General features: G+C 40.1%; 3 protein-coding genes across 5 annotated transcripts; 2 read left to right on the top strand and 1 right to left on the bottom strand.

The window, feature by feature from the left end:
* Window positions 1–185: 185 nt before the first annotated feature.
* golt1bb (golgi transport 1Bb) lies at window positions 186–3,076 on the bottom strand. 2 transcript variants are annotated; one of them, XM_070907656.1, is made up of 5 exons: window positions 2,967–3,076; window positions 2,089–2,180; window positions 1,829–2,007; window positions 1,654–1,735; window positions 186–745 (listed from the first exon to the last, which is right to left on the bottom strand). In XM_070907656.1, the coding sequence occupies exons 1-5, from the start codon at window positions 2,989–2,991 to the stop codon at window positions 707–709; spliced, it is 417 nt and encodes a 138-aa protein (XP_070763757.1). In that variant the 5' UTR covers window positions 2,992–3,076; the 3' UTR covers window positions 186–706. The 2 variants fall into 2 exon arrangements, with proteins under 2 accessions (XP_070763757.1, XP_070763756.1); XM_070907655.1 differs by having other exon boundaries at window positions 1,829–2,180.
* Window positions 3,077–4,472: 1,396 nt separating this feature from the next.
* slc35b4 (solute carrier family 35 member B4) lies at window positions 4,473–10,373 on the top strand. Its single transcript, XM_070907385.1, has 10 exons — window positions 4,473–4,579; window positions 5,748–5,861; window positions 5,945–6,047; window positions 6,150–6,199; window positions 6,322–6,403; window positions 6,597–6,657; window positions 7,022–7,131; window positions 7,248–7,323; window positions 7,413–7,488; window positions 8,523–10,373. The coding sequence occupies exons 1-10, from the start codon at window positions 4,503–4,505 to the stop codon at window positions 8,770–8,772; spliced, it is 999 nt and encodes a 332-aa protein (XP_070763486.1). The 5' UTR covers window positions 4,473–4,502; the 3' UTR covers window positions 8,773–10,373.
* A 260-nt stretch (window positions 10,374–10,633) lies between these two features.
* LOC139286832 (uncharacterized) lies at window positions 10,634–16,188 on the top strand. Of its 2 annotated transcripts, XM_070907757.1 has the most exons (9): window positions 10,634–10,797; window positions 11,794–12,985; window positions 13,071–13,179; window positions 14,160–14,340; window positions 14,456–14,470; window positions 14,675–14,758; window positions 15,351–15,421; window positions 15,621–15,756; window positions 15,858–16,188. In XM_070907757.1, the coding sequence occupies exons 1-9, from the start codon at window positions 10,717–10,719 to the stop codon at window positions 15,879–15,881; spliced, it is 1,893 nt and encodes a 630-aa protein (XP_070763858.1). In that variant the 5' UTR covers window positions 10,634–10,716; the 3' UTR covers window positions 15,882–16,188. The 2 variants fall into 2 exon arrangements, with proteins under 2 accessions (XP_070763858.1, XP_070763857.1); XM_070907756.1 differs by lacking the exon at window positions 14,456–14,470.
* Window positions 16,189–26,889: the final 10,701 nt, after the last annotated feature.

The raw sequence follows: 26,889 nt of genomic DNA, 5'->3' as shown, positions 1-26,889 counted from the left end.
ATGAAAGGCTCTTTGTTGACACTTGTGCCCTCAAGCAGTGGGAGTTAGTACATACAGTACCATATTTGAATTCAGGGTAATTATACCTTAATCAGTTATCCCGAGGGACATACAAAACTGTGATCTCTGTAGCAAAAAATACAAAACAAATTATAAAAGACACACTTTATTTCAAGTATGCGCTTACAAAAGTTACAGTAAAACAGCTCCATAACAAACCTCTTAAACCTTTTTACACAACAGTTTCTCTGCCCAAGTAACATTTAGCTCAACAGTATTTATTTTTAATGTACAAAATTCCAGTAACACTTCAATCGAGGAACTTATAAAAGCTCTCAGCGACTGTTCAGGCACACAATCTGGAGGAGTGGACGCTGTAAAGAGCTCCCGACTCTCCACTGAGTGGATCCAGTGGTCCCAACTTATCAGTCCATAAATATCAGACAGGAATGATACAAAATGGGAGACCTGCTTCCAGCTTTTAAAATAAAACAAAAAATATCTTGTAATCTCTTGTCCAAGTGGCAGTCGGACACAAAACATCATGATGTCACAGTCAAACGTCCACAGATACACTTTGTGTCTTTTGTGCAGAAAAATGTTTGGATTCACAGTTCTGGAGTGGCAACGACCAAATAATATACAGTCACTATTAGAAGCTATGATAAATACTGAAACTCTCCTCTGATACAGAAACAGCCCTCTGTTATACCATAGTGTTGCTCTCGCCAATTTTATCCACCAGCTGAAAGAGAATAAGAGAACAATCCAGAGTTAGTTCTTAAAACTCACAAAACATTCAATGCAAACAAAGTTTAAAGCTCAGAGGGAAATATCTGTCAGAAGGTTCATTTGAAACCAAAATATTTTACCTGAAGAAGGTCTAAACGTTATTAATAAACTGACAGTGTGTGTGAGATTTTATTGTTTTTATTTCACAGTTGTTGTGTGACAGAACGTTGTAGTAATTGTTATCTGAAGGTTCATTAAAAATGACTGTAATGAAGCAGAATTTGACATGCATGATGTTTCTGCACGAGGAATAAAGACATTGTTCAAGAGGGGCTGACAGCAACAGATGACATCATGGACTCAAAGTCTTTGGAAACCACTGAGAACGAAGTTTTCCCTGAAGACGTGATGAGGTTTTTATGTGAAAACACAAACAGAAGCGCCAGATTTGTAAAACGTCTGCTGGGCTGAATAACACCACATACACCAGAGACCTACATCAAGGGAATCTGATAACTGATCCTGGACACAGACGACAGACTCATAAGTGAGGAATCCCATGAGGACGTGTTCAGAACAACAGAGACGCCGTTCATAGAGACAAGACTCGCATCAACTTCCCATCAACTTTTGTACTTCATTTTTCATGTTTTCAAAGACCGTACAGGTTGACAAAATAATCTCAATTTCAAGCTTCTTCAGCTAAAAACTTTGCAGAACCGTTTAACATTTTCAGAAGCGTATTGATCATTTTTAAAATGATTTCCCACTCTCTCTGTCAGACAGTGGTTTTAGTTTCAGTCAGTTGAGTATGAAGATCTACTTGCAGCGATTCTCTGTGATGAATCAGACGTCTCAAACAAGTTTAAAGTCTCCAACAATTTAAAGGGACGTTTAGTGTGGCGGTTGTGATAAACTTACCGTACTGATCCCTGGTAAGGCGAGCAAAGACCCAAGCACAGGTACTCGTCTGATGAAGCCTACTGCCACCGGGAAGAATCCTCTGTATAAGAGAGAGAGAACCAGGTGAGACCAAAAACTTCACAATAACTCACAATGATGATGACAACGAGATTTTCTTTCTGTGCGTGCTGACCTGAATAAGAGGAAGAAACCGTAGATCTCCAGAACGACTCCAATGATCGGCCAGCCGATCAAAACCACCAACACTCCTCCCAGGAAGAAGCTGGTGGCTTTTACTTTGTGTCTCTGGAAGAAGAACCTGAACGTTCGCTCCAGGCCGATGACGAAGGACAAGCCTGAGACGAACAGAATCTGCGCGAAAAGTACGATCACAGTATGAGGCAGATGTTTGACTGTCACACAGTGTGGTAATGGTGTTATTGATCGACTCACGTTTCCAATGGCGAGGAGAGCTTTGTCAAAAAACAGCATCATCCCAAAGAAGAGGAAAAAGACGCCGAACCCCGTCAGCCCCATCCCAATCTCTGTACATTTTAAGAAACAAAACACTGTTTATTACGGCCAAGTGGTAACGTCACACTAACAGGGTACAGCAAAAAAAGGCTGTCTATCTATCTATATTTAAAAGAAAAACAGAATAAATATAAAGTCACAAACTGTGATAGAGGATTTTATCCATATTGCCAACTCTTAATATGGTGTGCAAACTAGTGCTGAAACCACAGACTATTTAATACATGCTCAATTAAAATTTTCAATTAATCGTTATAGTAATTTCATAAATTTCCATATTTGTGATTACTATTAAAGTGAAATAAAGTGAATACTTTTGTATATTTAATACAAAGTCATTTTAATGCTTTTTTGCTTTTGCTCTGGTCTCTTGTGCTATGCTCTGTAACATTTAGAGACGAAATGATGAATCAGTTACTTGTTTTTAAGCTGGTTATTTAGGTAATTGACATGGTTGTTGCTAATATGTTAATACACTCATTATTAGTAAATAAAATAAAACAAACCATGAATGCATATTAAAGGAAGTCTATTAGTAGAAGGTAAATGAGTTATTTCCAAAACACCCATAGTCATTCCTTCATTTATTTAGTATAATTTCCCCCCGGGGATCAATATAGTATTTCTGATTCTGATTCTGATTTAAAAACCTTCACAATAACGTGCACCTACGTGACGTAACGATACTCTCAGCCAATGGCGTTTGAGCTGCTAACCTCATCCATTCGGCTAAACCGGGTTTTACTCAGAAACACTACAAAGACAAAGAACAGCGGAAAAACATGATCTCGTCTTACTTTGTGAATCCGTGAGTGAAATCATTTTGGCGGCAGCTGGAGAATTTATCAAATCCCACAAAGCTCGTAACGACTCAGACCTGCTGCTTTCGCCTTTAGCGTTAACTGATACCAACGTTACAGTAGCAGCGATGAAGGCAAAGCTAGCGGTTTGTTACGCGACGTCTTCCGGAGCCACGCACTCATTCCGCCAAAGATCGTCTATGTATGCGGATGTTGGCACAACCTTCATTTCTTTTTCTGACAGCTAAACAGTTGCCTTTTACTTTTCTGGTTAAATTTTACATTGGCTAGAAAACGTCAGCTTATAAAATATGATGCACTATTATAGAATAATAACCAACAACATATAAAGTGGTTAAGATAGTCTCCTTCTTGATCAGCTACAACATTAAAATGCTGCTTGTGTCAGTAATCAATACAGTACACTGGTCTGACAGAGCTTGTACTTGTAAGTGAGTGATTTTATACTGTGATATTGCTACTTTTATTTACTGTAAGTCAAAGATCTGATCACTTTTTCCATCACCGGTCATAAAGTAAGATTTTTACATTGTTTTCTGTTTTAAAACCAACCCACCAGAAAACTACTGCTACTGCTACTACTGCATATTCAGTGCAACAATCACATATACATTCTACACATAGTAACTTTAAGTCTGAGATCCTTCCCAGTCTAGAGGTTGTCATCCTATATATAACAATGTGTTATATATAGGATGACATAATATAACCTACACGCATTTGCTATCCCGTGTATTCAATTCAGGGTCACGGGAGGATCTATAGTTTAGCATGTGTAATTGAAATAGCTCAGTAACCCTACTCAATAAACAAGCTGAGTATCTGGAAAACACTGTTGAGTAAAACATGCAACGACTAAACCAGGCTTCTGGTGCTCACAAGGACCCAAATATGTCCATGTCAGTTTTTTTCACATTACAAGTATGAATGAATGAATGAATGAATGAATGGAGTATTTATGTTGAAAGAAAACCCTGCTGTGACAACATTTATTAGTTTGGGCTACTCTGTCTGCTTCTGTGTTGTTTCTGGTACCCAGAGATTCGGGCGGAGTGAGAGCTCTTCACATTTATTTAAAGAATCGACTGATCTGCGCACGCACGTTCGAATATATATGCGCGTCACGACTGCGCAGTGTTTGCGCTGGTAACTCATTAACTTAAACTATCTGTTCGTTTTTACATACGTCACTAATATTTACTGCTACTACAGCTTACCAGACAATATATGTATTTAATTTGTGATGTTGTCTTAAATACAGAGAACGCAGAGACACTGCGTACATGTTTTTCCGGTTATGTCAGAAAGGAACTACAACTCCCGTGAGTCCGCGTGACAAGGAAGTGTTCGACCCCAGATTTAGACGTGTTCAACTGAAACAGGAGTTTGTGTGGAAGCAGAAGACCTCCTGTTAAACATAAGCCGCTGCTTATTAGCAAAAATGCACCGATCAGAAATCCGCTTTATTAAGTGACACATTTTCCACCGAGTTTTTACAAACAGGAAACCAACATGGGCACAGCTTTTGCGATTGTTCTTGTTTTTGTCGGATGCTGTAGCAATGTGGTGTCTCTGGAGCTGCTTGTAAGGTCAGTGACAAACTTAGACTGTTAATGAACTCATGTCGACTTCACTACATAAAAGTTTTACAGCTGCGACTTATTTTTGTTTACACACTGCACGAGTCTTTGTTACTGTGGAGTGAGACATTAGCATACTGTCAGAGGTATTAACTGTTATTAAGAAGCTTATTCATGTTCTTGTACTTGTGTGGAACTTGTATTCATGAAGTGCTCTACACTGATGGGCAGTTACGAAGCAGCCTACAGTTATCGCACACACAGAAAAAAGTATTTTATTATGCTACTTGTGGAAAAAGTTTTCCTTCAAAGATGTTTCCAGGAGCATCACAGCACTGTGGAGGAAGAGGCTGGATGTGATTATGGTCAAGATGCCACACTGGTACTTTCATAAAATAAGATACTAGAGCACTGAATTCACCCCAAAGGTTGTTTTTTTAGCCAATATGTTTAATATAGACCATTAAATAGATATGTACAATAGTATAAATATACAATATACTTTAAGTATGTATAGTAAAATAAAACCCATACAGTCATATTTAAATAGAGTAAATAAAAGTAGTAAAAATGAAATAAAGGTAGGTGCGAAGTACAAATGTAGGTGCTACTCATTAATGAAAGAGCATGGCGCTAGTTATTTGTTTATTGTTTATTTGAGTGGATCCTCATAGTTGCTAATCCTCCTGGGGTCCACACATTCAAAGATGTCCAAATAACACATTAATAGTATCATGAAAACAAATCCAAAAGAGAAAATGTAAAGAAGACAAAAGCAAAGCAGCTAATCTTAATACAACACAACCAAATAAATAAGTTGGTATCTCATTGTTCAGTGTTTATCTGGGACTGCTAGATGATGAAGTATCCACATACTAAACTGAACCTGTCAGTTTCAGCTCAATTTCAATATATTTTGAGAAATCATTCTGAGAGAAATCTGAAACAGAAATTGCTTAAATTTAGAAAACAACATTGAGTTTTGCGATTTGCACTATTTACAAATACCACAGCAAATACCAATGAGACACTGGGACAATGAATAAATATAAACATATATTTTAAAGTAGTCAGTGTTTTGCCACTTCATTGTTCAAAGCTGAACATTTTTTATGCTGTTAAATCTGGATATTTTCTTGCTTGATTTCAGTCTCATCTGTTGTTTGTTGTTCTTCAGAGAGTTTCCAGGATGTGGCAACATCGTCACCTTCGCTCAGTTTGTGTTCATCGCATTAGAGGGTTTCATCTTTGAAACAAACTTTGGGAGGAAGAAACCAGCGATCCCTGTAAGGTAAGAACCATCGATGGAGTTTGAACTTTCTGCTGCAGGAACGGATGTTAAAACAAACCTGTTGTGTCCCTTTTTATTCCCAGAAACTATGTGATCATGGTGACCATGTTCTTCACAGTCAGTGTGATCAACAACTACGCTCTCAACTTCAACATCGCCATGCCGTTACACATGATCTTCAGATCAGTAAGAATCATTGCTTATCTTCTTTTCACACATAATCTCAATCCATCCCCTCCACCTCGGTCTGATCTCTGTGTTTGACCTGTGTGTCTTGTTTGTTTGCAGGGATCGCTAATCGCTAACATGATTCTGGGAATAATCATCCTGAAGAAAAGGTACACCTGCTTGCTCTGATACTTCAAACCTTGTCTAGATGAAGTCATGTCTGCAGGTTAAAAGCAAACAGAAGTCATCAATATGCAGTTTGATTGCAGTGTCTCACCCTCTCACCCTGCAGGTATTCAGCCAGTAAATATCTGTCTATAGCTTTAGTTTCAGCTGGTATCTTCATCTGCACCATCATGTCCGCCAAACAAGTGGTGAGTCCTCTCCAGAACACGTTGTATTATAGTGCAGTATTAGTACGCTTGTTTTTATTTCCTTACTAAGTGTCTTTTGTGACATGTCTGTTGCAGCAATTCCTTCCATCCAAGACAACACACACTCTTGAAATACGCAGTCTTGACCTCGACTAGTGTTTTTTTGTGCACACATGTTGTTTTGTTTCTGCAGAATGTGGCCAATGAAGGATCAGAAGAGCAAGGCTTTCATGCCTTCATGCACTGGCTTATAGGTGAGCTTGCCTTTTAAATTGACATTTTATTTGCTGCAGGGCTGCGAGTAACGATCTTTTTTGATTAATCTGTTAATTATTTCATCATTAAAATGTCAGAAAATTGTGAAAATGTCTATCATCACTTTCCACTCTCCCAGGTGACATCTACAAACTGCTTAACCCAAAGACATTCAATTTACAGTCACATAATAATAATAATTTTTGCTTGATAAATGACAAAAAACAATGAACTTAGATCTCTCATTTGGAAGCACCTCTGTCAGTAGCAGAAAGAAAACTTTAGAGAGATTCAACACTAACAACCAGCAACATTAACATGATGTCGTAAAACTGATTTTGTTGTTGATTTCTGTCCTTTCAGGTATTGCCATGTTGACCTTTGCTCTGCTGATGTCTGCGAGGATGGGCATCTTCCAGGAGACGCTCTACAAGCAGTATGGCAAACACTCCAAGGAGGCCCTCTTCTATAATGTGAGTTTTCTCTCTGCTCCGACACGCAGGACACTCCCAAAAGATTCAAATAGCTTCAGGGAGATTCAAGCTTCATTTGAGTTGAGTAACTTACACTCTGTTGTGTCTCTTTGCAGCACTGCCTGCCTCTGCCGGGCTTCCTGCTGCTCTCCACAAACATCTACAACCACTGTGTCTATTTCAGTCAGAGCAGTGAGTCCTGTCGACTCATTCAAGGAAAACGTTGTAGATGCAAAGTTTAAGTTTTGTGTCTTGACTCATAAATATCTTCTGTTTCTCAGCTCCTGTGGCTGTTCCTGGGGTTGGACTGTCTGTGCCGATCATGTGGATCTACCTGCTGGTCAACGTTGTCACACAGTATCCTGCCAAAACAAGTTCAACTCACTGGCTTGTATTTATTTATCTCTTGTAATAGTTGTTACCTTTATTACAATGGTGCCGAAACTTCAGAAGGGGTCAAAAGATGATTAAGAAAACAGGAAGAAGAAACAAATGTCTGCTACAAAAATTTATTGTTTTTGTCACATTCCTCTAATCTGGGCTTTTTCTTCTTATGAAATACAGTGCAGTTCTGCTTCTTTGGGCATCTAAAATGATCCCATTTTGGTTGAACTGCTCTCAACTCGCACAGTAGACATATCCAGTTAGCAACACCAATACCTTTATTTCGTTTTTGTCAAGTTTATCTGAAGGGTCGATTCTTCAGATCAGGTTTTTAGGTTTTCAGACTGTTCAGTGTTTTATTTGGGCAAAGTTCTTGCACTGCTGCGTGTGTTTGAACAACACTGAACTCTAATACATTGAATAGTTATATAGCGTTAAATACGGCAGTTAAAATTAAACATAGCATGCAGACCAAGGAACATACTAATATTCCACAATAAGGTACTGAAAACGTGCTGCTTTGATATCACTGAAACTCAGGTATCACATTGACACCGGTATCATATGACAGTTAGTTCTAGTCACAACAAGCCAAAAAGGTTGGAAACCACAGCTTTTTATTATATATAAAATCACAAATTGCTCATTTGTGTATGGTGTGTATCATTGCTACAAAGACGCATACAAATCACCATAACAACATGTGAAGAAATCAACATACCTGCAAACATGCCACTAACCTCTGAACCAGCTTTATTGGCCAAGCGTGTGTTCTGTAGATTGTAATCAAAAAGAAATCGTGCAAAGGAATAAATATTGAGTGATTAATACTTTATATACATGAAGTATAGTATATGCATGTATACATGTCTATAATACAGTATAGACAGCGTGCAGGGTTTATATTTGACAAGTTAAAGCACAGACTGTAAGTTAAGTTTAGTTTAAATTGCAGGGTTTTGTTTCCATTTTCTCTTGTTACAGACTTTAACCAGTTTTTTTTCCAGGTATGTGTGCATCCGTGGTGTGTTCATTCTGACCACAGAGTGCGCCTCGCTGACCGTCACTCTGGTGGTGACGCTGAGAAAGTTTCTCAGCCTCATCATCTCCATCATTTACTTCCAAAACCCCTTCACCACGTGGCACTGGGTGGGCACGGGCGTGGTCTTCCTGGGCACTCTGCTGTACACGGAGGTGTGGAGCAGCGTGCGGGCGGCTCTGCGTGGACCCGACGTCAAGGAGAAGAAGTCAGAGTGAAGAAGAAGGGATTGGTGGTCAAATTGAAAAACAGCCACTGTGTTGGACTTAGAGATCGTTTGTGTTCGACTATCCTGCAGATGTTTTCTACAGTTGTGTTATTTTGTTTTCATACTTGATCACACATCATAGGACGTAGTGAACTCCTCTCACACAAACACTAGACAGCTTAAAGGATAAGGCAGTTATATTATATATTTCATTAATGTCAATAAATCCCAGAAAAAGACCAGAAGTCAACAGCGTGTCAGTTCGTGTCTAAATACTTTTCGACCTCCCGACCCTCTGTGTCACTCAGCCCAAATGCCTTTTATTCCTGCTGAATCTTTAAAGCAGCAAATTATTTACAGATAGACAGAATTATCACTTGACTCTGCAGATCCCTCTCAGTGGGGTTGTGAGTTTCAGCTCATTGTCCGGCAGCAACTTTACTGTTTTGGTTCACTCTCACTGCTCTCATAGCAGCAGCTGTTTTAAATGAAAAAGTTCAACAAAAAAAAACCAAAAAGGTAATGACATGTCTAGAGCTGCAACGATTAGTCGATGGAAAGCAAATTAATTGGCAACTATTTTCATAATCGATTAATCGTTTAAGTAATTTTTTAATCAAAATTCTGAAACATTTGATGGCTACAGGTTCTCAGATAGGAGAATTTGCTGCTTTTTTTATTATAGTAAACTGAATAAACGTAGTGTAATGTAATGATGTCACCTTGTGTTTCGGATATTGTGATGGGCTAGTTTCTCTGTTTTTTGACCTTTCGTAAACCAAATGACTAATCGATAATGAAAATAATCGTTAGTTGCAGACTTACTGCAGATGTGTCAATGTTGTGTTCACAGTTTGTTTCCGCTGCCCCCTAGTGTCCAAAAAAAGTTATTGCAGGTTTAAAAACTGGTCACAAATGTAAAATGTCACTTCTTAAAAAGGTTAAATAAAATCCTAAAACAGCTGGGAACTGTAGTTTTTTGCACACGTTACTCAAACAGGAGTGAATGGTGTATTTGTTGGGGACTATTTTCAGCTGCGGATTAATACACAATTGGTGCACTAATGAGTGTTTGGGATTGTCTGTGTTCATCCTAGTGAAGAAAAGTGTGGCTCACTGTTGTGTTTTTAATAGTTTCTGGACAACAGTGGAAGTCTATGGCACAGAGGAATAAGATACTTGTTGATTGATTAATTAATTGTTGGTTTTGGTCTTTTAATGGGATTTTTTTGATAATAAAAATATAGGAAATCATCAGCCCTATTATTTTCCATGAGTACCTCATTAGCATTCACATATGCAAAATCATGGTGCAACTTTCTTTTGTCTGTAATGTTGTTTGAATATTTATTTTGTGAACGTGAACGCTAATTTAGCATCGATAGCCAACGTTCGTCAGTAGGATTACAATGAGCACGATAATGTGGACAAAATACATTCATGGTTATTTAGATACAGACTGTTTAATATACAGAGGAATCATTTATGGAGATCACGTTGTAGCTGTAATTGTGTGTCATGTCAAATTGTCTCAGGTGTATTGGACCAGTATTTGTCAACAGGACACATTAACAGTAACTCTTTATCTGCCCACTGATATTAAAATGACAACCTGGCTACAATCATAGATAAAAGAGTCTCTGTAGTTCTTAAATAACTTATCATAACAAGAACATATTTAGAACATAAGTACATATTTAGTTTTATACATTTTAACAAGGGACACAATGTTCCCTCACGTTTCATTGCCTGTAAGACCCAGTTGACCAATCCAGAGCAGCGTTGTTCAGATCCAGCCAATCGCAGCTGCTGTTGTTCACGCTGAGCGGTGGGAGGGGCAGACTGTTGCAGCTGTTGGCGAGTTGATTTCACTGAGGACACTAATCCACGTTGTGGGATTAAAGTATCTCCAGTCGCCTCGCCGTCCTGGTAGTAGCTGCGGCTGCAGGTGTGGATGGGGGGAAACAGCCCGAGTCACTTCCCTCACGAGGATGGTGAAGCAGGCGGAGGAGTTACTTTTGTGAAGGGCATTCGGGTGAGTGAAAGCTCAGGGAGACTTTGCGTGGATTTGACCTGGGAGTAAAACATGAAAAAAAAGGTTTAGTGAGTGCACGCAGTTTCTGCAGAGGTGCTTCAGTGGAGGAACGGTCGCCGCAGAGTGCACGAGGGCACAGTTCACTCTCTGTGGGTTGTAAATCAGAAGTATTGAACTCGCCCCCATGTTTGTTGTCACTCTCCAGCTCTGGTGTTGGTGTTACACATAGTAAGAAAATGGTCGGTTGTCATATGGACCAAACAAATACTGTGAGAGAAAAACATTCTGCTTAAACATCTTATTAAGTAAGAAATGTAACAGCAGCTTTTTTAAATATTCAACAAGACAAAAACAATATAACTACAGGAGCTTTGAGTCTGTGAATGAACTCTTTTAACTAAGTACATTTACTTAAGTACAATTTTGAGGTACTTATACTTTTACTTTTTTATTATTTAATGCTGCTTCTACTCCAATACAGTGGAATATATTGTACTAATAAACTGACACTAATAAATTAGGATTATGATATATTATTATATATTAAGCCACCCAGTAGTATCTAAAGTATATAAAGCTCCACCTTCACCAGCTACAACAGTAAAGTGACTTTTACTTTTTGTACTTTAAGTGTATTTTGTGAGTTTTTTTAAACGGTACTTCTTCCACCTCCGCTTTTAACAATCCTCTAGTGATTTCAAAAACAACAAGTTTTTACATAAAAATAATGATGATAATATCTAGTTCATAAATAAAACTCCATTCAGTGGTGGTTCTGGAGCTGAAATGAACCAAGTGTGTAAAAAGAAGCAAAGGAACTAAAAATCAAAAGTAGAAATTAAACTGGACAGAAACAAAGCATCACACCTCGGCCTGCTGCTGAGGCCAGAAGGAGAGAAAGAGAGCGGATTAACTTAAAAGAAAAACAGCATAATTAGAAGAAATGCTAATTTTGCTCCAAACAATAAATATTTCTGTTGTTTCTCTTCCTGTCAGCTGTCAGACAAAGTCATCAACAGGATGAGGCAGTCTTCAAAGGTCGTCTCTCCACAGCTCTCACAGAGAGGAAGTCCTCCTCCACCTGAAACACCAACACCCACTCCAGTTCCCGCCCCCTCTGTGGAACACTTAATACCTCTTCTGGCACCTCCACCTCCAGTTCCTCCTCAGGAAGCCCCCTCCACACCTCCATCAGTGGAACCTGCTCCTCCTGTAAAACTCATCCCTCCTCCTCCTGTAAAGTTTCACTCCCTTCCTCCTACCTCTGTGGAGCCTGCAGCCCCGCCTCCACCTGTAGAGCCAAAAACTCCACCTCTAACCGACCCTGTTGTCTCAGCCCCTCCTCCTCCTGCTCCTACACCTCCTCCACAAGTAGAAGCACCTGTACAGCCTGAATCTCCTCCTCCTCCTCCTCCTCCTCCTCCTCCTCCTCCTCCACCTCCACCTGCTGTAGTGGAGCCAGTAGTCCTACCTCCTGTTGAATCCTTCATCCCACCTCATGTAGAGCCAGAAACCCCGTCTACACCACCGATCGCAGAACACATCATCGAACCTGTTGTCCTACCTCCACCTGTGGAGTCATCGTCAGCAGCTGTAGCTCCACCTGAACCTCTAGCTTCATCTCTGCCCTCTGAGTCAGCGAAACCAACACCTCCAACTACTGTTGAACCTGCTGCTGGAGCTGCCTCTGTTGAATCTGTTGTCCTGTCAACACCACCAGTGGAAACGGTCCAACCTCCACCCACTGTTGAATCTACACCTGTTGAACCAATAATCCCACCCTGTCCTGTTGATTCAGCTCCAGTTGAAGCGGTAGTTTTACCTCCGCCATTGGAGACCACTTTTGTTGAGCCTGCTGCAGTTGAAGAAGTGCCTCCAGTCGTGGTTCCAGCTGTCGATGCACCGCCTCCATGTGAACTGGTTCCACCTCCACCTCCTCCAGCGCCTGTGGCAGCACCTTCTCCTGTTCCAGAGCTCACTTTTGAAGAGCCCCCCCCACCCTGTCACTGTGTGGAGCTGGCCATTGTGCCCGCTGATGCACCTATAAGTGAACCCCTCGTAGAGCCTCTAGCACTACCTCCACCTGATCCAGCTCCACCTGCTGAGGAGCCAACCATCACCCCGTCTCTGCCCCCTGTTGTTGAGGATGAAGAAGCTGCTGTCGCCTCAGTGCCTCCACCTGCAGCAGGTGAGCTGAACAGTTTGAAATATGTCAAGGTCATGTGCTTTTTTTATTTATTTTTTATTCACACATTTGTCGTGTTTTCATGCAGCCGTTTCTCCTGAAGTGGTGGAGGAAGAGTTGAGGCAGAAGATCAAAGTGGAGATGCAGAGAAGTCTGGAGGAGGAGATCAGCCAGAAGAGGCAGGAGCTGCAGCGACAGTAAGAACAAGTTACTCTGAACGTTTTACTGAGTTTCTGTCATTTCTCATTGTGTGTGTGGGAAGAATTTTGTGTCGTGACTTTATGTCGTAAATGTTTGTGCCCGAGATGCTGGGTGTGTACAGTAAAGCAATTAGTAATTTAATCGATTAGTCGATTTGATTAATCATTTAAGCAAAAGGGCCAAAAATCCACTGGTTCAGACTTCTCAAATGTGTTCTCAAATTACTTCGTCGTCTATGATAATAGATTGAAAATCTTCTACAAAACAAGGAATTTAAAGACGTGAACTTGGCCTCTTTTTTTGTGATGCTTGTTTTTTTATTATTTTCTTACATTTTAAAGATAATGATAAAAAAAATAACCAGCAGATTAATTGATAATAAAAATAATCATTCATTGCAGCCCTAGTACATTGTAATGATAAATAATTAATGGATTTATATGAATGTTGTCAAATTTAATAAAGTAACAGTGGAAAGAAATCTAATAAAAATACAAAATTGTTGGTGCAGCACATGACTGAAGGGTATCAGATGCATTATTATTATTATTATTATTATTATTATTATTACAAGCTATGAATGAACTGTACAGAAAGGTGCATCTATGTTTCAAATTATAATCACAGAAGTGGAACACCGCATGAGCTGAAGGGCTGCAATTAACGATTATTTTCATTATTATTATTTAACCTGCCAAATAGTTTTTTTGATTGATTGATTTCATCGTTTTGTGCATAAAATGTCAGAAAATAGTGAATAAATGCTCATTTTAAGTTTCCAAGATGACGTCTTCAAATGTCTTTTGTCTGACCAGCAGAAAGATATTCAGTTTACGGTGACGTGTGACAAACTAAAGCTGGAACCAGCAGATTTTTTGCAGTTATGCTTGAAGAAAAACATTTGCTGTTGATGACATGTCTGTCGATCAACTAATTATTCTATCATAAAATGTGATCTGTGTGTTCACATGTGAAGGCTGGAGGAGATGAGGGCTCAGGCTCGAGCGGAGGCCAAAGCAGCAGCCGAGGCTCAGGTGGAGCAGCAGGTGAAGAAGACGCTGGAGGTGGAGAAGGCGGCATACATGGAGAACCTGACAGACTCCATCACGAAGGAGCGAATGAAGACGGAAGATGAGAGGCTCATGGTGCAGCTTTATGTAAGCACAAGAAAACATGCAGGATCTGAACATGTGGCAGGATCTCTCTTGTGAATAGGAAGTTCTTTCCTCCTCTTAATGTCTGTTTCTTTCTTGCCCTCTTGTCTTGTTGCAGTGGATGGAGATGAAGGTAAGATGGGAGAAAATTTATTCAAGCATGACTCACTTTTTCACTTTCTTTCTGCTCTAATCGCACTTAAAACAGCTGCTGCACATGTCGTGAAATTCGACATCGCCATCTACAAAATATGAAACGATAAAATGTAGTCTTGGCATGAACGTGATGGTTTTATAGGTGTGATGATGTCAGTATAAACGTTTTTAACCCACACAGGCTCATCAACTCGAGGAGAGGGAGAAAGATTTGAAGAAACGAGACGCTCTCTACAAGGATCATGTTGCAAAACTTGAAGCAAAGGTGAGCAGCATTTTGAGTATTCCTCATCCTTACAACTCATTTAAGTTTAAGTTACATTAAAGCCCCTGAAAATCCTCCATAACATCATTGCTTTTGAGTCATAAATATTTAATCGATGTTTTAAGTTTTGAAAAAAAACATCCTTTGGTATTTACTGTTAAAAGTTTAAAGCAGCAATAGTAGATATAATCCAGTGTGCTGAACTGAGCAAGTTTGTGTGTTTTTATTGCTTATGAATTCATCTCATCCTCTGTAAGAGGAAGACTGAGGTCTTTTCTTATGTAGTTTTGCTTTAAAACTTAAAATAAAGTTAGTGTGCGTCCTCAGGAGGGAGTGGTTTTATCATGTTTGACTGACAACATCGGCAAACGACCTCAAAACTGTCATCAGATTTTAATTCAAATGTTTCTAAATTCTGATTGATGCACAGAAGTGTGTGACATTGCCTTTTACCACAGAGACGTGCCAAATTCAAAACAGTGACAAGAGTTCAGACAAAACACAAATGCAGAAATCAGATAACAGCTTGATCATATGATGCAGATGTGATATTTTACCTCGATTGTAACGTTTGGTGTTTTTACTTTGACAGTGTACTGAGTTTTACAAAGTGACTGCTGAGAGCTTCCAGAAGGGCAAAGAAGACGCTCACAACCGTTTTGCGTGAGTTTGGAATCATTGTTTGTATAAATACAATAATTATCTGCAAATGTGCCCTCTCTTAATAATATACTAACTTTTTTACACTTTATGGGATTAAATTAAGCACTGATGCATGGTATGAGGACGAGTTTGTTGGTATTAACTACCAAACCAACATGATGTTTGGTGTTTGCATTCACTGTGTATCTTTCTCTCTCAGGCGTTTTGATATCCAGCCAGTGTGTGGCGACTTGCAGAGTCAGATTTTAAAATGCTACAAGGAGAACACAGGAAAGACTCTGTCCTGCTCGAGCATCGCCTCGGCCTACATGCAGTGTGTGGACAACGCCAAGAAGGTACGGCTATATATATAAGTGATTTCTTCTTTCTCACCTTTCCAACTGTCACTCTTCACTACCAGATTTATTGTTTGTAACACATTTCTCTCTGTCTACAGAATAAATTGAGCACTGGAGGTTAATATGGACCATTACGGAGTTACGGTAAACACGGGAGAATCCGCTTCAGCCTTTTACATGCATCTGGAAGAAGTGCCATGTACCCTCAGCCTTGTCTGATGTACCAAGCCAGTAGTCTGGTCTGGTACCGGTGTCACAAACATTAGCTGCACTTGGTCTTTAGCTTGGGTGCAGGGTTTGCAACCTCTCTAGTTCTTGGGATCATCTTAAAACCAAATGTGCCACAACAGTAACAGATGGATCATTTTAAGTGCTTTTCTTTGTGAGTGAGGCAAAACACAATAAACAGGAGCAGAAGCTTTAAGTTTGTCATATGTGGTTTTCATTTTGACAGCAGTGTGAATTCCACTAAAGATATTTGTACGAGACAAATAAATATACTGAAGGAGATCCTGGTAAATCAATATGTATGTGTGCCTTGAAGTTATGAAAGCTAATTATCAGATTGCAGATGCATGGAAGGATTGTTTTAATGAGAAGAGTGTGACGTAACAAAGACCTGTACGTGTTTGTACATAGATTATTTCAGGGGTTATTTCTGATGCATGCAAAAAAAATAAATCAGTCTCAATAAACTTTGTTGTGGCTTTTATTCTTTGCAGATTGAGAAAATATTGGCAGGTATCTGCTGCCCTCTGGTGGATGTAGATTAAGTGAAAGAGAGCACAATTTAGTAAAGTCACTCTGTAGACTGGATTTGGTCTACTAGTTATTAATCTGTGGCAAAAAAAAACAATGTAACGTTTAACAACACAAATCAAAACAATGGGATATGTACTGTATATATGAAGACAAAACTATATATATATATAACAACCAAAATACAGTGAAACACTGGACCATAAAGAACCTGGACAACAAACTCTGAAGTTCCTTAAGAGTCCCAGATGGCCACAGAAGTGATTGTACAAAATATCACCAGTCATGATGAATAAGTGTTTGCCTGCTCTTTGCATTTTATTTTAATATCTGCCTGGTGGTTTTTGCGGTTTTTGCAGTTTTTGCATTTTTTTGCATTTGCACGCAACATGAATAAAGCTTACATCTTTACTGTCTGCGGCTGTCAATTTGGTACTAAATTCTCTAAATTATATGATTTTAATTATAAGGCACACTGTTTGTCCGTTTGGCTTTTCCTGAACTGAACACACGTGATTGGTCACTTGAGAGTTGCATCAAAGTTCAACAGCATCAAACAGACACTGTGATAACAGTAATGTGACCAGTAGGGGGCGCTCTGCCTGCAACTACAGGCTGCAGCTCATCACTTTTCCTTCCTCATCTGTCAATCACGCACTCACTAAAGGAAGATTGGATGGCATTCCCTGTTGTTAGCCATTTATTCATCGTCCCTCAAACAGCTGACTGGTTTCTCAAAGGTAGCTATTAAGTATAAAACTGCATTAAATGTAAATACTTGCAAGTAAAGTACAAGAACTTCAAAACAGTACTTTTTTGAATGTGTTTAGTTATATTTCAGCACTAGTCTCTGTCATTCTATAGAAATGAACATTATCCGATCTCGTGTCTCTCCGCTCCTAACTTTGGTGAAACCACAGTGCAGCTAAATCGAGGACGTGCGTGTCTGTTAACATGTGAGTGGTTGTGTTATCTAATTTTAGGTACACCATGTCCTGGTCAATATGAAGAGGAAGTGAGTGTTTGCATGTATGTGTGGTTGTGTGTGGGTGCAGACATATGGAGATGTCTGAAAACTCAAATTTTGGCAATTCACATGCAAGAGATTAAATTAAAGGATTACACGCTCTGTATGCTGATCGAAAAAGTCCTACTTCCAAAATAAAGAGTGTTGTATGGTTGTCGAGCTAAAAACAAGGCCGGTTCTGTTAGTTCCTAAAATGTTGACATTTTGAGGGTAAAGTTTAGAACATTTTGTTCTTATTTTCTGTTTTACTGCATTAAGCCGTGTAGTTCTGTTGTTTTCACCTCCCTTTACTTGAATTATCAAAGCTTCAGTTTTTACAAATCTAATTTATCAGATATTGTAAGCGTTTAATTTAATGTCCATGCCTTCAAAAAGGACTTTAAGGACACTTAAAGTGTTTGCTTTAGAGCATCAGCCTCTTACAGCCTCCTCCACTCGCTGTACAAGAAAAGCCAGGAAAGTAAAACAGAAGTGAAGCTGCGGTCTGCAGACCAGACCTGACGTCAAGTTCTTTCATTAGCCACAGAGGAAGCAGTGGCCAAACTCCACAGTGTTTATCTGTGGCTTTTTGTGTTTATGCACAAGAGTAGTGTGTGTGTGTTCAGTATTATGTGATTGCATTTGAGTACACCCATGCCTTTTTTGAAAATAGCACTACTCTACATATATCTCTGTTTTTGTGTGTTTGATCATTTTTACTATCTAATGAAGAACAAACATCTACTGAAAACAAATGCAAACACGCAAAAATGGTCTTCTGTGCACTCTGTTGCCCCAATTTATGGAGAAACACAGCATTTGTTTCCTGTTAAGGGTTATAGTGAAGGCTGCTGGTTTTTATCATCTCACAGGATTCACGGATTGATCATTGACTGATTGGTGGATTGATTGATTGTTTGATTCTTAGTTTGACTTCTTGTAAATGCAAACATGACTATAACTTTGGTGATCCCCAGACTTTTAGTGTTACCATTAGGTCCACATTTGTGCTTGTGAGTGAAATGTTTCAAATAGTTCCATCATCAGGTCAAAATCTTAGTTTGTCTCATTCTTTGATTTATGACCAAATGTCTGCAAAACTACCGGCATTCCCATCAGCCTCAGCTGCACTTTGTGTTTAGTGCTAATTAGCAAATGCTAACACGCTAAACTGAGATGGTAAACATGTCTGCTAAACATCAGCATGTTAGCATTGTCATTGTGAGCATGTTAGTATGCTGACATTAGCATTTAGCTCGAAGTTAATTACATTAACAATGGATGAAATGAGTATGTATATTATAGTGATGGACCCTCAGATAATTATCACCTGCAGTGATAAGTAATAAGTCATTGTTTTGATTTTACGTGCTCAACTTTTTCATTAGTTCACTCTCAAGACCTCTGATATTTTATCAGTTAATAAACTGACTGTACACTACCTGCCTTGTACCAAACGACAGACAAACAAAGTTAGCACCTAGCTGGTGAACACTGTGGAACATTTAGCTGCTAAAGAGACAAGTTTGAATAAAAACTAAAATACCCATGTTTCGGCTTCTTCTTTTCTCAAGTGGCCATCCTGCTCTAAGGCTGCTCTGGCTGCCTTCTCTCTTCACTGCTGTATATATTGTCCATGGCCATGGTGCAGATCACAGACAGGATCATCTGACCCTCCAGATTGTAGTCTGACACTCTCCATTTGCTCTGACTCTGTCTTCCATCAGGTGAGTGAACGGAGGAGGTGACTCTCACAAACTTCCTCCCCTCAAACTCTATGATGTTGAAGTGATTCTGGGTGTTAGCCAGGGCCTGTATGTCGATCTGCTCCGGGTGGACTGGAGTCACCAGCAGTAACCGGCTGCTGTCTGGCTGGCGAGGCCACCTCCTCATCCTCTCGGCTCCAGCTGTTACTGCTGAAGGTGGGATTATGTTCAGTTGGGAAGTTGTGCTGAACATGTCTTTGCTCCACATTTGGTCAAAATGCTCTTGATCTGTTCTGGGCCCACACTGGAGCGAAGGTAAGCAAGCAGCCAAGGCTGCTATCTGGCCTTTAGTCAGAGGAGGCGACCTGAGGTTTGACACTTCCATCTGGATGATCCTTCGCCTCGGCCGCACATGGTAAGCACCTTTGTATGTACCAAAATAAAGAGAATTAATTTAGTGTTAAATTGTCTTATATTGAAATGTTTTACTTTATACTCACATGCATGTTTTTTTTATAATGCAAAGTCACCCAAGCAGTTTGGATTATCTGTAAAATGTGCAGAATGTGCGGAGGATAGCATACCTGCATTTTCATTCCTGTGGCATATTGACCTGAAAACTAGTGTCAAAATATGTATTTCTTCTCTTTCAGTAAAAAATTCTTCCAAAGCAAAATCTGTCATTTTGCTCAGCTGAAACAGATTTAAATGACACCTTTTTTAGTATCTGACTGACCATGGTTTTTGAATCAATACAGCATTTAAACATTCTGGACTCTCACAGGTGTAGAACTAATAATGATAAACTATGAGCCAGATGTTTCTGCCCTCATTATGTATATGTAGCTGCACAGCAAGTTTTTACTGGGAGGAACTGTGAAAGTAATGGATAAAAAACAACAATCAGTTCCTTTGAATGTTGTATTAGCAACACATTAGCTCCAAACAGCTAGTTTAATGGCTAGCACTCAACTAATAACAGAAAGACATCTCAACATCTCAAATTACAAACAACAGTAGCAGTAAGAAATGGAGCATCTACAAGTGATGACCCAACAAGGACTTTTAGAGGCTGGTTAAAAGATGCCAGTCAATATTTGTTTGGTCACAAATTTGACAAAATGGTGGACGTTGTCAGTTAAACTGTTACGGAACTGTTCCACTAGTGGTTGCTACTAGTAACAGAATGTTCAACTGAAACCAGCTGCTGGTGGCAAAATAGGCCACTGACAGTCAGTTGTGTCTAATTATTCAAAATGCAATGTATATACTTTAATTTGTTTGTTTTTCTTATAGATGTTTTTTTTTACTACTCAGACATGTTTGTAAATTTATTGTTCAATAAAAAAAACGTGACTCTTAGGAAATCATCACAGCTATAATATCAACTTTTGTATTTGATAAGCTATTGACAGTTGTGGAAAAGGTTTAAATTTTGGGGTTCTGTAATAAATCTTGGCTTTGTAGTGTCTTAAGAAATGATGTGTCATATAAAGAATGTATATAGAATGTACATTTTCTCAAATAGTCGCTTTGTTTTAAGGCAGATATTTCTGCTTTTGAAAGGTCATTAGTCTGATACACATCCTTCTCTCAGCTCGTTGTGCACGTAAAAGGAGAGAAAAAATGTAGCATTTCAATTTCTCTGAAGGACGTAGGTCTTTGGATTTGAAAGGCGGGTAAATTAATGTAAGTTGATGAAATGTATTTAGAAGAACCAAGTATAAAAACAACAAGAAAAAGGAGGCGTGTGTGTGTCCAGTTTCTCATTCCACAGAGAAAAGCCCACTATAACTTTATCACCCACTGGTGTTTTTAGATATTTACAGTTACATAAAGAACACTGGCTGACATATTGTCTTCACCAGCATCACATCACAACTTATCATCAGATGCATGTTACAAAATTAAAGATAAATTGCTCCTTTGAAGGGAAACTATTCGTCTCTTTTGCCGTTACATATGGCTGAAAAGCTGAAACAACAAAACAATGCTATGAAGCTGCAGGGCTGCATGTACATTATATTAATCATAACGTTGGTGAATGAAACATAAAGATCCAAGCATTCAATTCTTCACAGTATCACCTGTACTGTATGTACAATATGCAGGTTTAGAGCTGCTGCATTTAGCTGCTTTAGGAAGGCATTGAGTTTGTTGTTATGCAATCCTGTCCTTTCTTTGGTGGTGCTATAGTGATTGTTACCAAGGACGCGTCTGAGGCCTGCAGACTACTCGAGTAGGCTTGTTACATAACGCTGCTTTTTTGTGTGTTTTCTCTTGTCGCCTTGTTTCGAGCTGAACCTGAGGGATAGTGTGACGTCTGATGGGATATTACCTTAACAAGCCCACAGGGCACAGGTCATATACGCGATAGGTGCAACATAATCCACTTGTAATGCACAGAAACATACAGTAACCATGCACCAGTGCCGGTGCAACTGAATGTTTATTGGGCTGTTTTTCAACATATATAGCCTTACCCTCCCTCTCCAATCCATCTTCCCCCTGCTCTACCAACATCCTACATTCATTCTGTCTTTATGCAGTCTGTCTGCATTGCACTTCAGTGGCAACTGTCCTTTATCATTCACCCACCTATCAGTCCTTCACACACCTTTTAAGTTAATATGGTGAACTTGTAAGCAAAAAGTTGCCTGTATACAGATCCAACAGTTGTGTCAGTGTCTGTCTGCCGTTTGATGCTCAGCAGGTAGAGTACGATGGGTTTTTTATGGATTTTTAGCTGAAAACATTTGCCTGCTGCAGCTCATGAGAGCATTGAGAGTGAACCAAAACAGTAAAGTTGAGGGAAACAGGTTTAAAAACGTGTGTAAAGTGTAAAAGTGTTATTGTTTTACATGACGTTATGTGCAGGACTATTTCTTGGCCTGGAGTCTCTGCTCACTGTGGCGTCAAGACACATCACAAACCACAACATATTGTGTTAATTAGTGAATTTTAGGTGCAGGTAGGCAGATTATGTCCCCTTTGGACAGAGCCAGGCTAGCTGTTTCCCTTTGTTTCCAGTCTTTGTGCTAAGCTAAGGTATCCAGCTGCTGGCTGTAGCTTCAAATTTGATGGACTGATATTAGATTGGTGTCGATTTTCTTATCTAACTCTTGGCCAGAAAGCGAGCAAGCATATTTCCCAAAATGTAATTTAACTTGGATTCTTCAAATTCTGCTTTATGTTCCCCCAACAAGGACAAAAGTTAACACCCACCAAGGCAGTCAGGCTATCTTGATGTAGCTCTAAGTTCAGCGCCGACTGCACTGAAAACTGAGCATTTGACAGTTCAGCAGGCTGGGTCATCACAGCAAGATCTGCACTCTCGATATAGCTCATGTCTATATGCCGGTTGTCAGAGTTACACAAACAGTGAGAGAGAAGAAGAAGGAGGGGAAACACTGAGTGCATCCGAGTGAAGAGAGGAGGGATATTTTCAGTCTCTGAGTCTTTACAACAGAATTGTCCTCTGGTGAGGATTAGGGATCGTGCGAGGATGGTCAGGATGTTGGGTAACGGGTAGAGGCTGGCCGCCGGACTGCGGAAATCTAGAGAGGCATTCCTTGCGATGCTGCGGCTGTGGATTCACACACTGCAGGAAGGATGCATGAAAGAGGGGAGGGTAGGAGGTGGGAGGTCAGAGGAGGAGGAGAGAGTAGTAGCAGGTGCACACAGTGCTGTAGGAGGATGCTGGAGGACTGACAGCAGGATCAAAGTAAGGATGTCGCTGTAGTGATGATGAGGAGGGGTGAGACCAGGGTGAGAAGTTGATGTGTCTCCACCCTCACAGCCACTTCCTTTGGCAGCTTCAGGATGAACAGATGAAAGGAGGACAGGGAGCGACTCATCCTGTGGTCAGCTGACTCACCATATAGGAACGGATACTGGGAAAGGAAGCACGTGTTGGGTGATGGGGGGCTGGGCTTATGTCTGTAAGTGTGTGAGTGTACTATGCCTTTGGTCTTTGACTGAGGCACAATTATTCCATTTCCCGTCACAGCAGAGGAATGCAGGGTGAGATTCCTGCTCTGTGAGTCGTGCCCTCTCACCTGCCATCACCATGCGGATACTATTTCATCCCTCCATGTCCCCCTCGGCCGGGGAATTCCTCAGTTTGTGTGGTTTTACTCATGGAGGAAGTTACAGAGTTTGTATAAGCTGTATTGTTCTGGTAATAATTGGATACTTCAAGCTGTGGTTAGTTTAACAAAGCTATGTTCCTGTTTTCTCTACACACTATTTATTTTGCTCATTTTAAGGAGGTCAGGAGTCTAATCCAGTCGTAAATGAGGGAAACCAAGGAAAGATACTGCTGTGTGGTGTTTTCACAGCATTTTAGAGGGGGTCATGTACAAGCATGGAGGTAATAGGTCTGGAGGATTGTGTGAATGAAGTGTGTAAATAGAGTAATTGCTTGTTTGCGTTGGCAAGAGCAAGGGTGCTTTGTCATGATGGGTGAGTAATGTTTGTGACAGAAGGAAGGAGTTTAAAAAGGTGCCGCTGTAATTTTTATTTCCTGCTTGGTTAGTTATTGTGAGAGAGAGCCAGCGGTGGAGGAAGTATTCAGACCCTGCATTGAAAATGTTACTTAAGTAAAAGTATAATCAGGTAAATGTACTTAAACTAATTAATTTTCGAGTAACTGATTAATCGACGAATCATTTCAGCTGTACTTGTATACACTATTGGGTAGTTTAATTCATAATCCACGGACTGCAGATGTAAATTAGCTTATAGCTAACTCTGGTACGGTTAAATAATAAACAAACAAATAACAAAACATCATATTTTATAAGCTCTTCTTATGTTTTGTATGCAAAAATCTTAATTGTAACGCTGTCAAATAATTTAAAAAAGTAGAAGTAAAAAGTACAATATTTAGGTGACATGAAAAGAAAAGACTCAAGTGAAGTACAAGTACCTCAAATTTGTATTTAAGTACAGTATTTGAGTAAATGTGCACTTAGTTACATTGCACCACTGGTGAGAACTGGTTTGTCAGGCTTGCAAAACATTTATATCTTTGCTGTTTACATCCTTGCGAATATAGATACTAATACAGTGCATTCTATCTACGTGTGTGTGTGTGTGTGTGTGTGTGTGTGTGTGTGTGTGTGTGTGTGTGTGTGTGTGTGTATGTGTGCTTCTGGTGTGTATGTATGTGTGCTTCTGTGTGTGTTTCCGTGTGTGTGTGGGAGCCGTGTTGACTCACAGTTACAATAATGACTCTGTCAGAGCAGAGGATGAACAGCTCACAGTGACTGTAAAGAGCAGAGAGAGAGAGAGAGAGAGAGAGAGAGGGGGGGGGGGGGGGGGATGTGCTCTCCCTGGCATCTCCATCTCATAAGTCCTCAGCCGCTCAGTGCGTCCATGTACACACAAACACACCCATACAGAGAGAGGACAACCCTGAGGACTACAGCACCTACAGTGCAGCGTGATACAGTGCACTTCAGTGCAGGGCATGACGGGCTTTCAGTCGGAGCAGCAAGTGTGAAAGTGGCCTCAGAGAGGAAATAATGCCTTGTGTGGTAGGTGACGGATCATTTGCAACAGGTTAGTGTTTGTGTTTATCGCTGTGCTCATGTATGTGATCATTTTCTTTGGTTATTCAAAGACATTTGGTTTTACTGACAGTCCTACTGTTTCACAACTTGTGTGATAAATTACATAATTGTATGGGGTGTTACAGAAAGTGACGTAGCAGTTTCACTTTCAGTCTATTTTTGAAGCACAGTCAGTCACTTGTAGCCATGCTGAGTGACTTGATTGCTATCAAGGCTTGTCTGGATTTAAATGTATTTTACCTGAGTAGCATTTACTGAAAAGTAAACAAGTTTGTGACAATGGTGGGAGGAAATGAATCACTGATCTCTCTCCGGGAGGAGATCCAGCATGGAGGTTTCTTCTGTAAGTTACTATCTAGTGATCTCAAATGCAATGATAAAAGCATTAGATGTCGTCCTTCTGTCTCTCAACCCTCTCAAAGAAACACTCTCACTCTGTATGTATTCTCAGAATAATGTGATGCTACTTAGTGAGTCTGTGAGATTGATTTTCAAGGCTCAAGGCTTCCTTTATTCTAAATTATCTTGTGTATATAAGTGCATCCATACGGTACTTTCTGTCTTAATTTTGCTCTCTTGCTCTCATATGCAGATGTGAGTGCCAGGTGACCACACCTGGATCGTGTCCTACATTAGTGCGGGTATATATAGCTACAGAACACACTCCCTGCAAACCTCATTCTGTCATTTAAATCCTTCGTGTGGTGAAGTCTTCCTTTGTCTGCACACAGTCACTGATCTCAGGCAAGGCGATAAAGGTCCAGACTAATTAACGGCAGACTAGCAAGTCTCTAAAATCCCCTGGTTTCTCATCCTCTGACATCAAATACGATAACATTTATTTCCATATTGTGACAAAAGTAATTCGTTTTCTGTTTCTCTTGCGCACTCGACTGCATACATAACCATCACCATGCTGAGACAGATATTTGTTTTCATAAACAGGCTGACTGTCCGCCGCTGCCTCTTCAAAGTGAAAAGCCCAGGAAATATTTTTTATGACTCATCTGTCACAAGGTTGATTGCTTTAAGTAAAGGAAGCATGGTTGTTGTCTTGCCACATGACGCACATCAGTTGAAGTGTTGACATCATAGACAGTATATGGACCAGGAGGTGGACTGACTCATCTTCAGTTCAGTGTCCTATAGTTTGAGACAGTGGGTGTTGGGTTTCCTCCATCTGGCCAAATGCCCAGAGCCTTACTGAGTTTCTGATCCTGACAGCCTCCTGCAGATTCCTGTCACTCTTCTTTTAAAGCAATAGTTGTTTTAGTTTTGGGAAATACGCTCATTCGCTTTCTTGCCGAGAGTTTGATGAGAAGATACCACTGTCCATGGAAACAAGGAGAAACAGCTAGGCTAGCTGTTTCCCACTGCTTCCAGTCTTTATGCTGAGCTAAGCTAACTGGCTCTTGGCCATAGCTTCATAATTAATGGAGATATATGAGAGCAGTATCAAACTTGTCCCATATCTAGGGCAAGAAAGCCAATAACTGCAAATAAACTACTCCTTTAACCGGGGGGAAGCAGGACCTCTTTGATGCCACATGAGCAAAAAAGATTTTTCATTGCGAGAAGATCATCTCAGAACGATCTACCGGTAATTTTTCTGCGTTGTTGTTTAGTAAGAGTGTCGTTTTGGAGGGCAGAAGCTTCAAATAATTTGTCACCCCAAGGTGTTCCTGGCTCATGTTCCCCTCACCTTCTAACTGATAAAATCCATCAGTCAATACTTCAAAAGGAACCTAAATGTCAATTCTGCGTCTGCGTTCATGCCATGATGAATAGGAAACCTTTATACTAATTTCACTCCCTCCTCCCCACCTCATCTCTCTGCCTCATGAGCACATGATTGCATGTATTCATGGGGTTATACCTTCCGCCATTAAGTATAATTGCTCTGCCTGCCCTAGGTGTGAACTCACTAAAGCACGCTGAGGAGCGTTCAGTCCAACGTGAACATGAAACGAGCTGCAACGAGATACACACCACCTTCAGGGAGAGCTCTGGGGAACGATAGGTATCATGAAGCAGGAGAGTCTCCGCTGACTTCTGCTCCTCATATCCGAGTGATGACTGACTG

This window comes from Enoplosus armatus, chromosome 6, assembly GCF_043641665.1.
Source record: "Enoplosus armatus isolate fEnoArm2 chromosome 6, fEnoArm2.hap1, whole genome shotgun sequence".
NCBI lineage: Eukaryota > Metazoa > Chordata > Actinopteri > Centrarchiformes > Enoplosidae > Enoplosus > Enoplosus armatus.
Note: the sequence above shows the minus strand (reverse complement) of the source record. Positions and strands in the feature narration are given on the sequence as shown.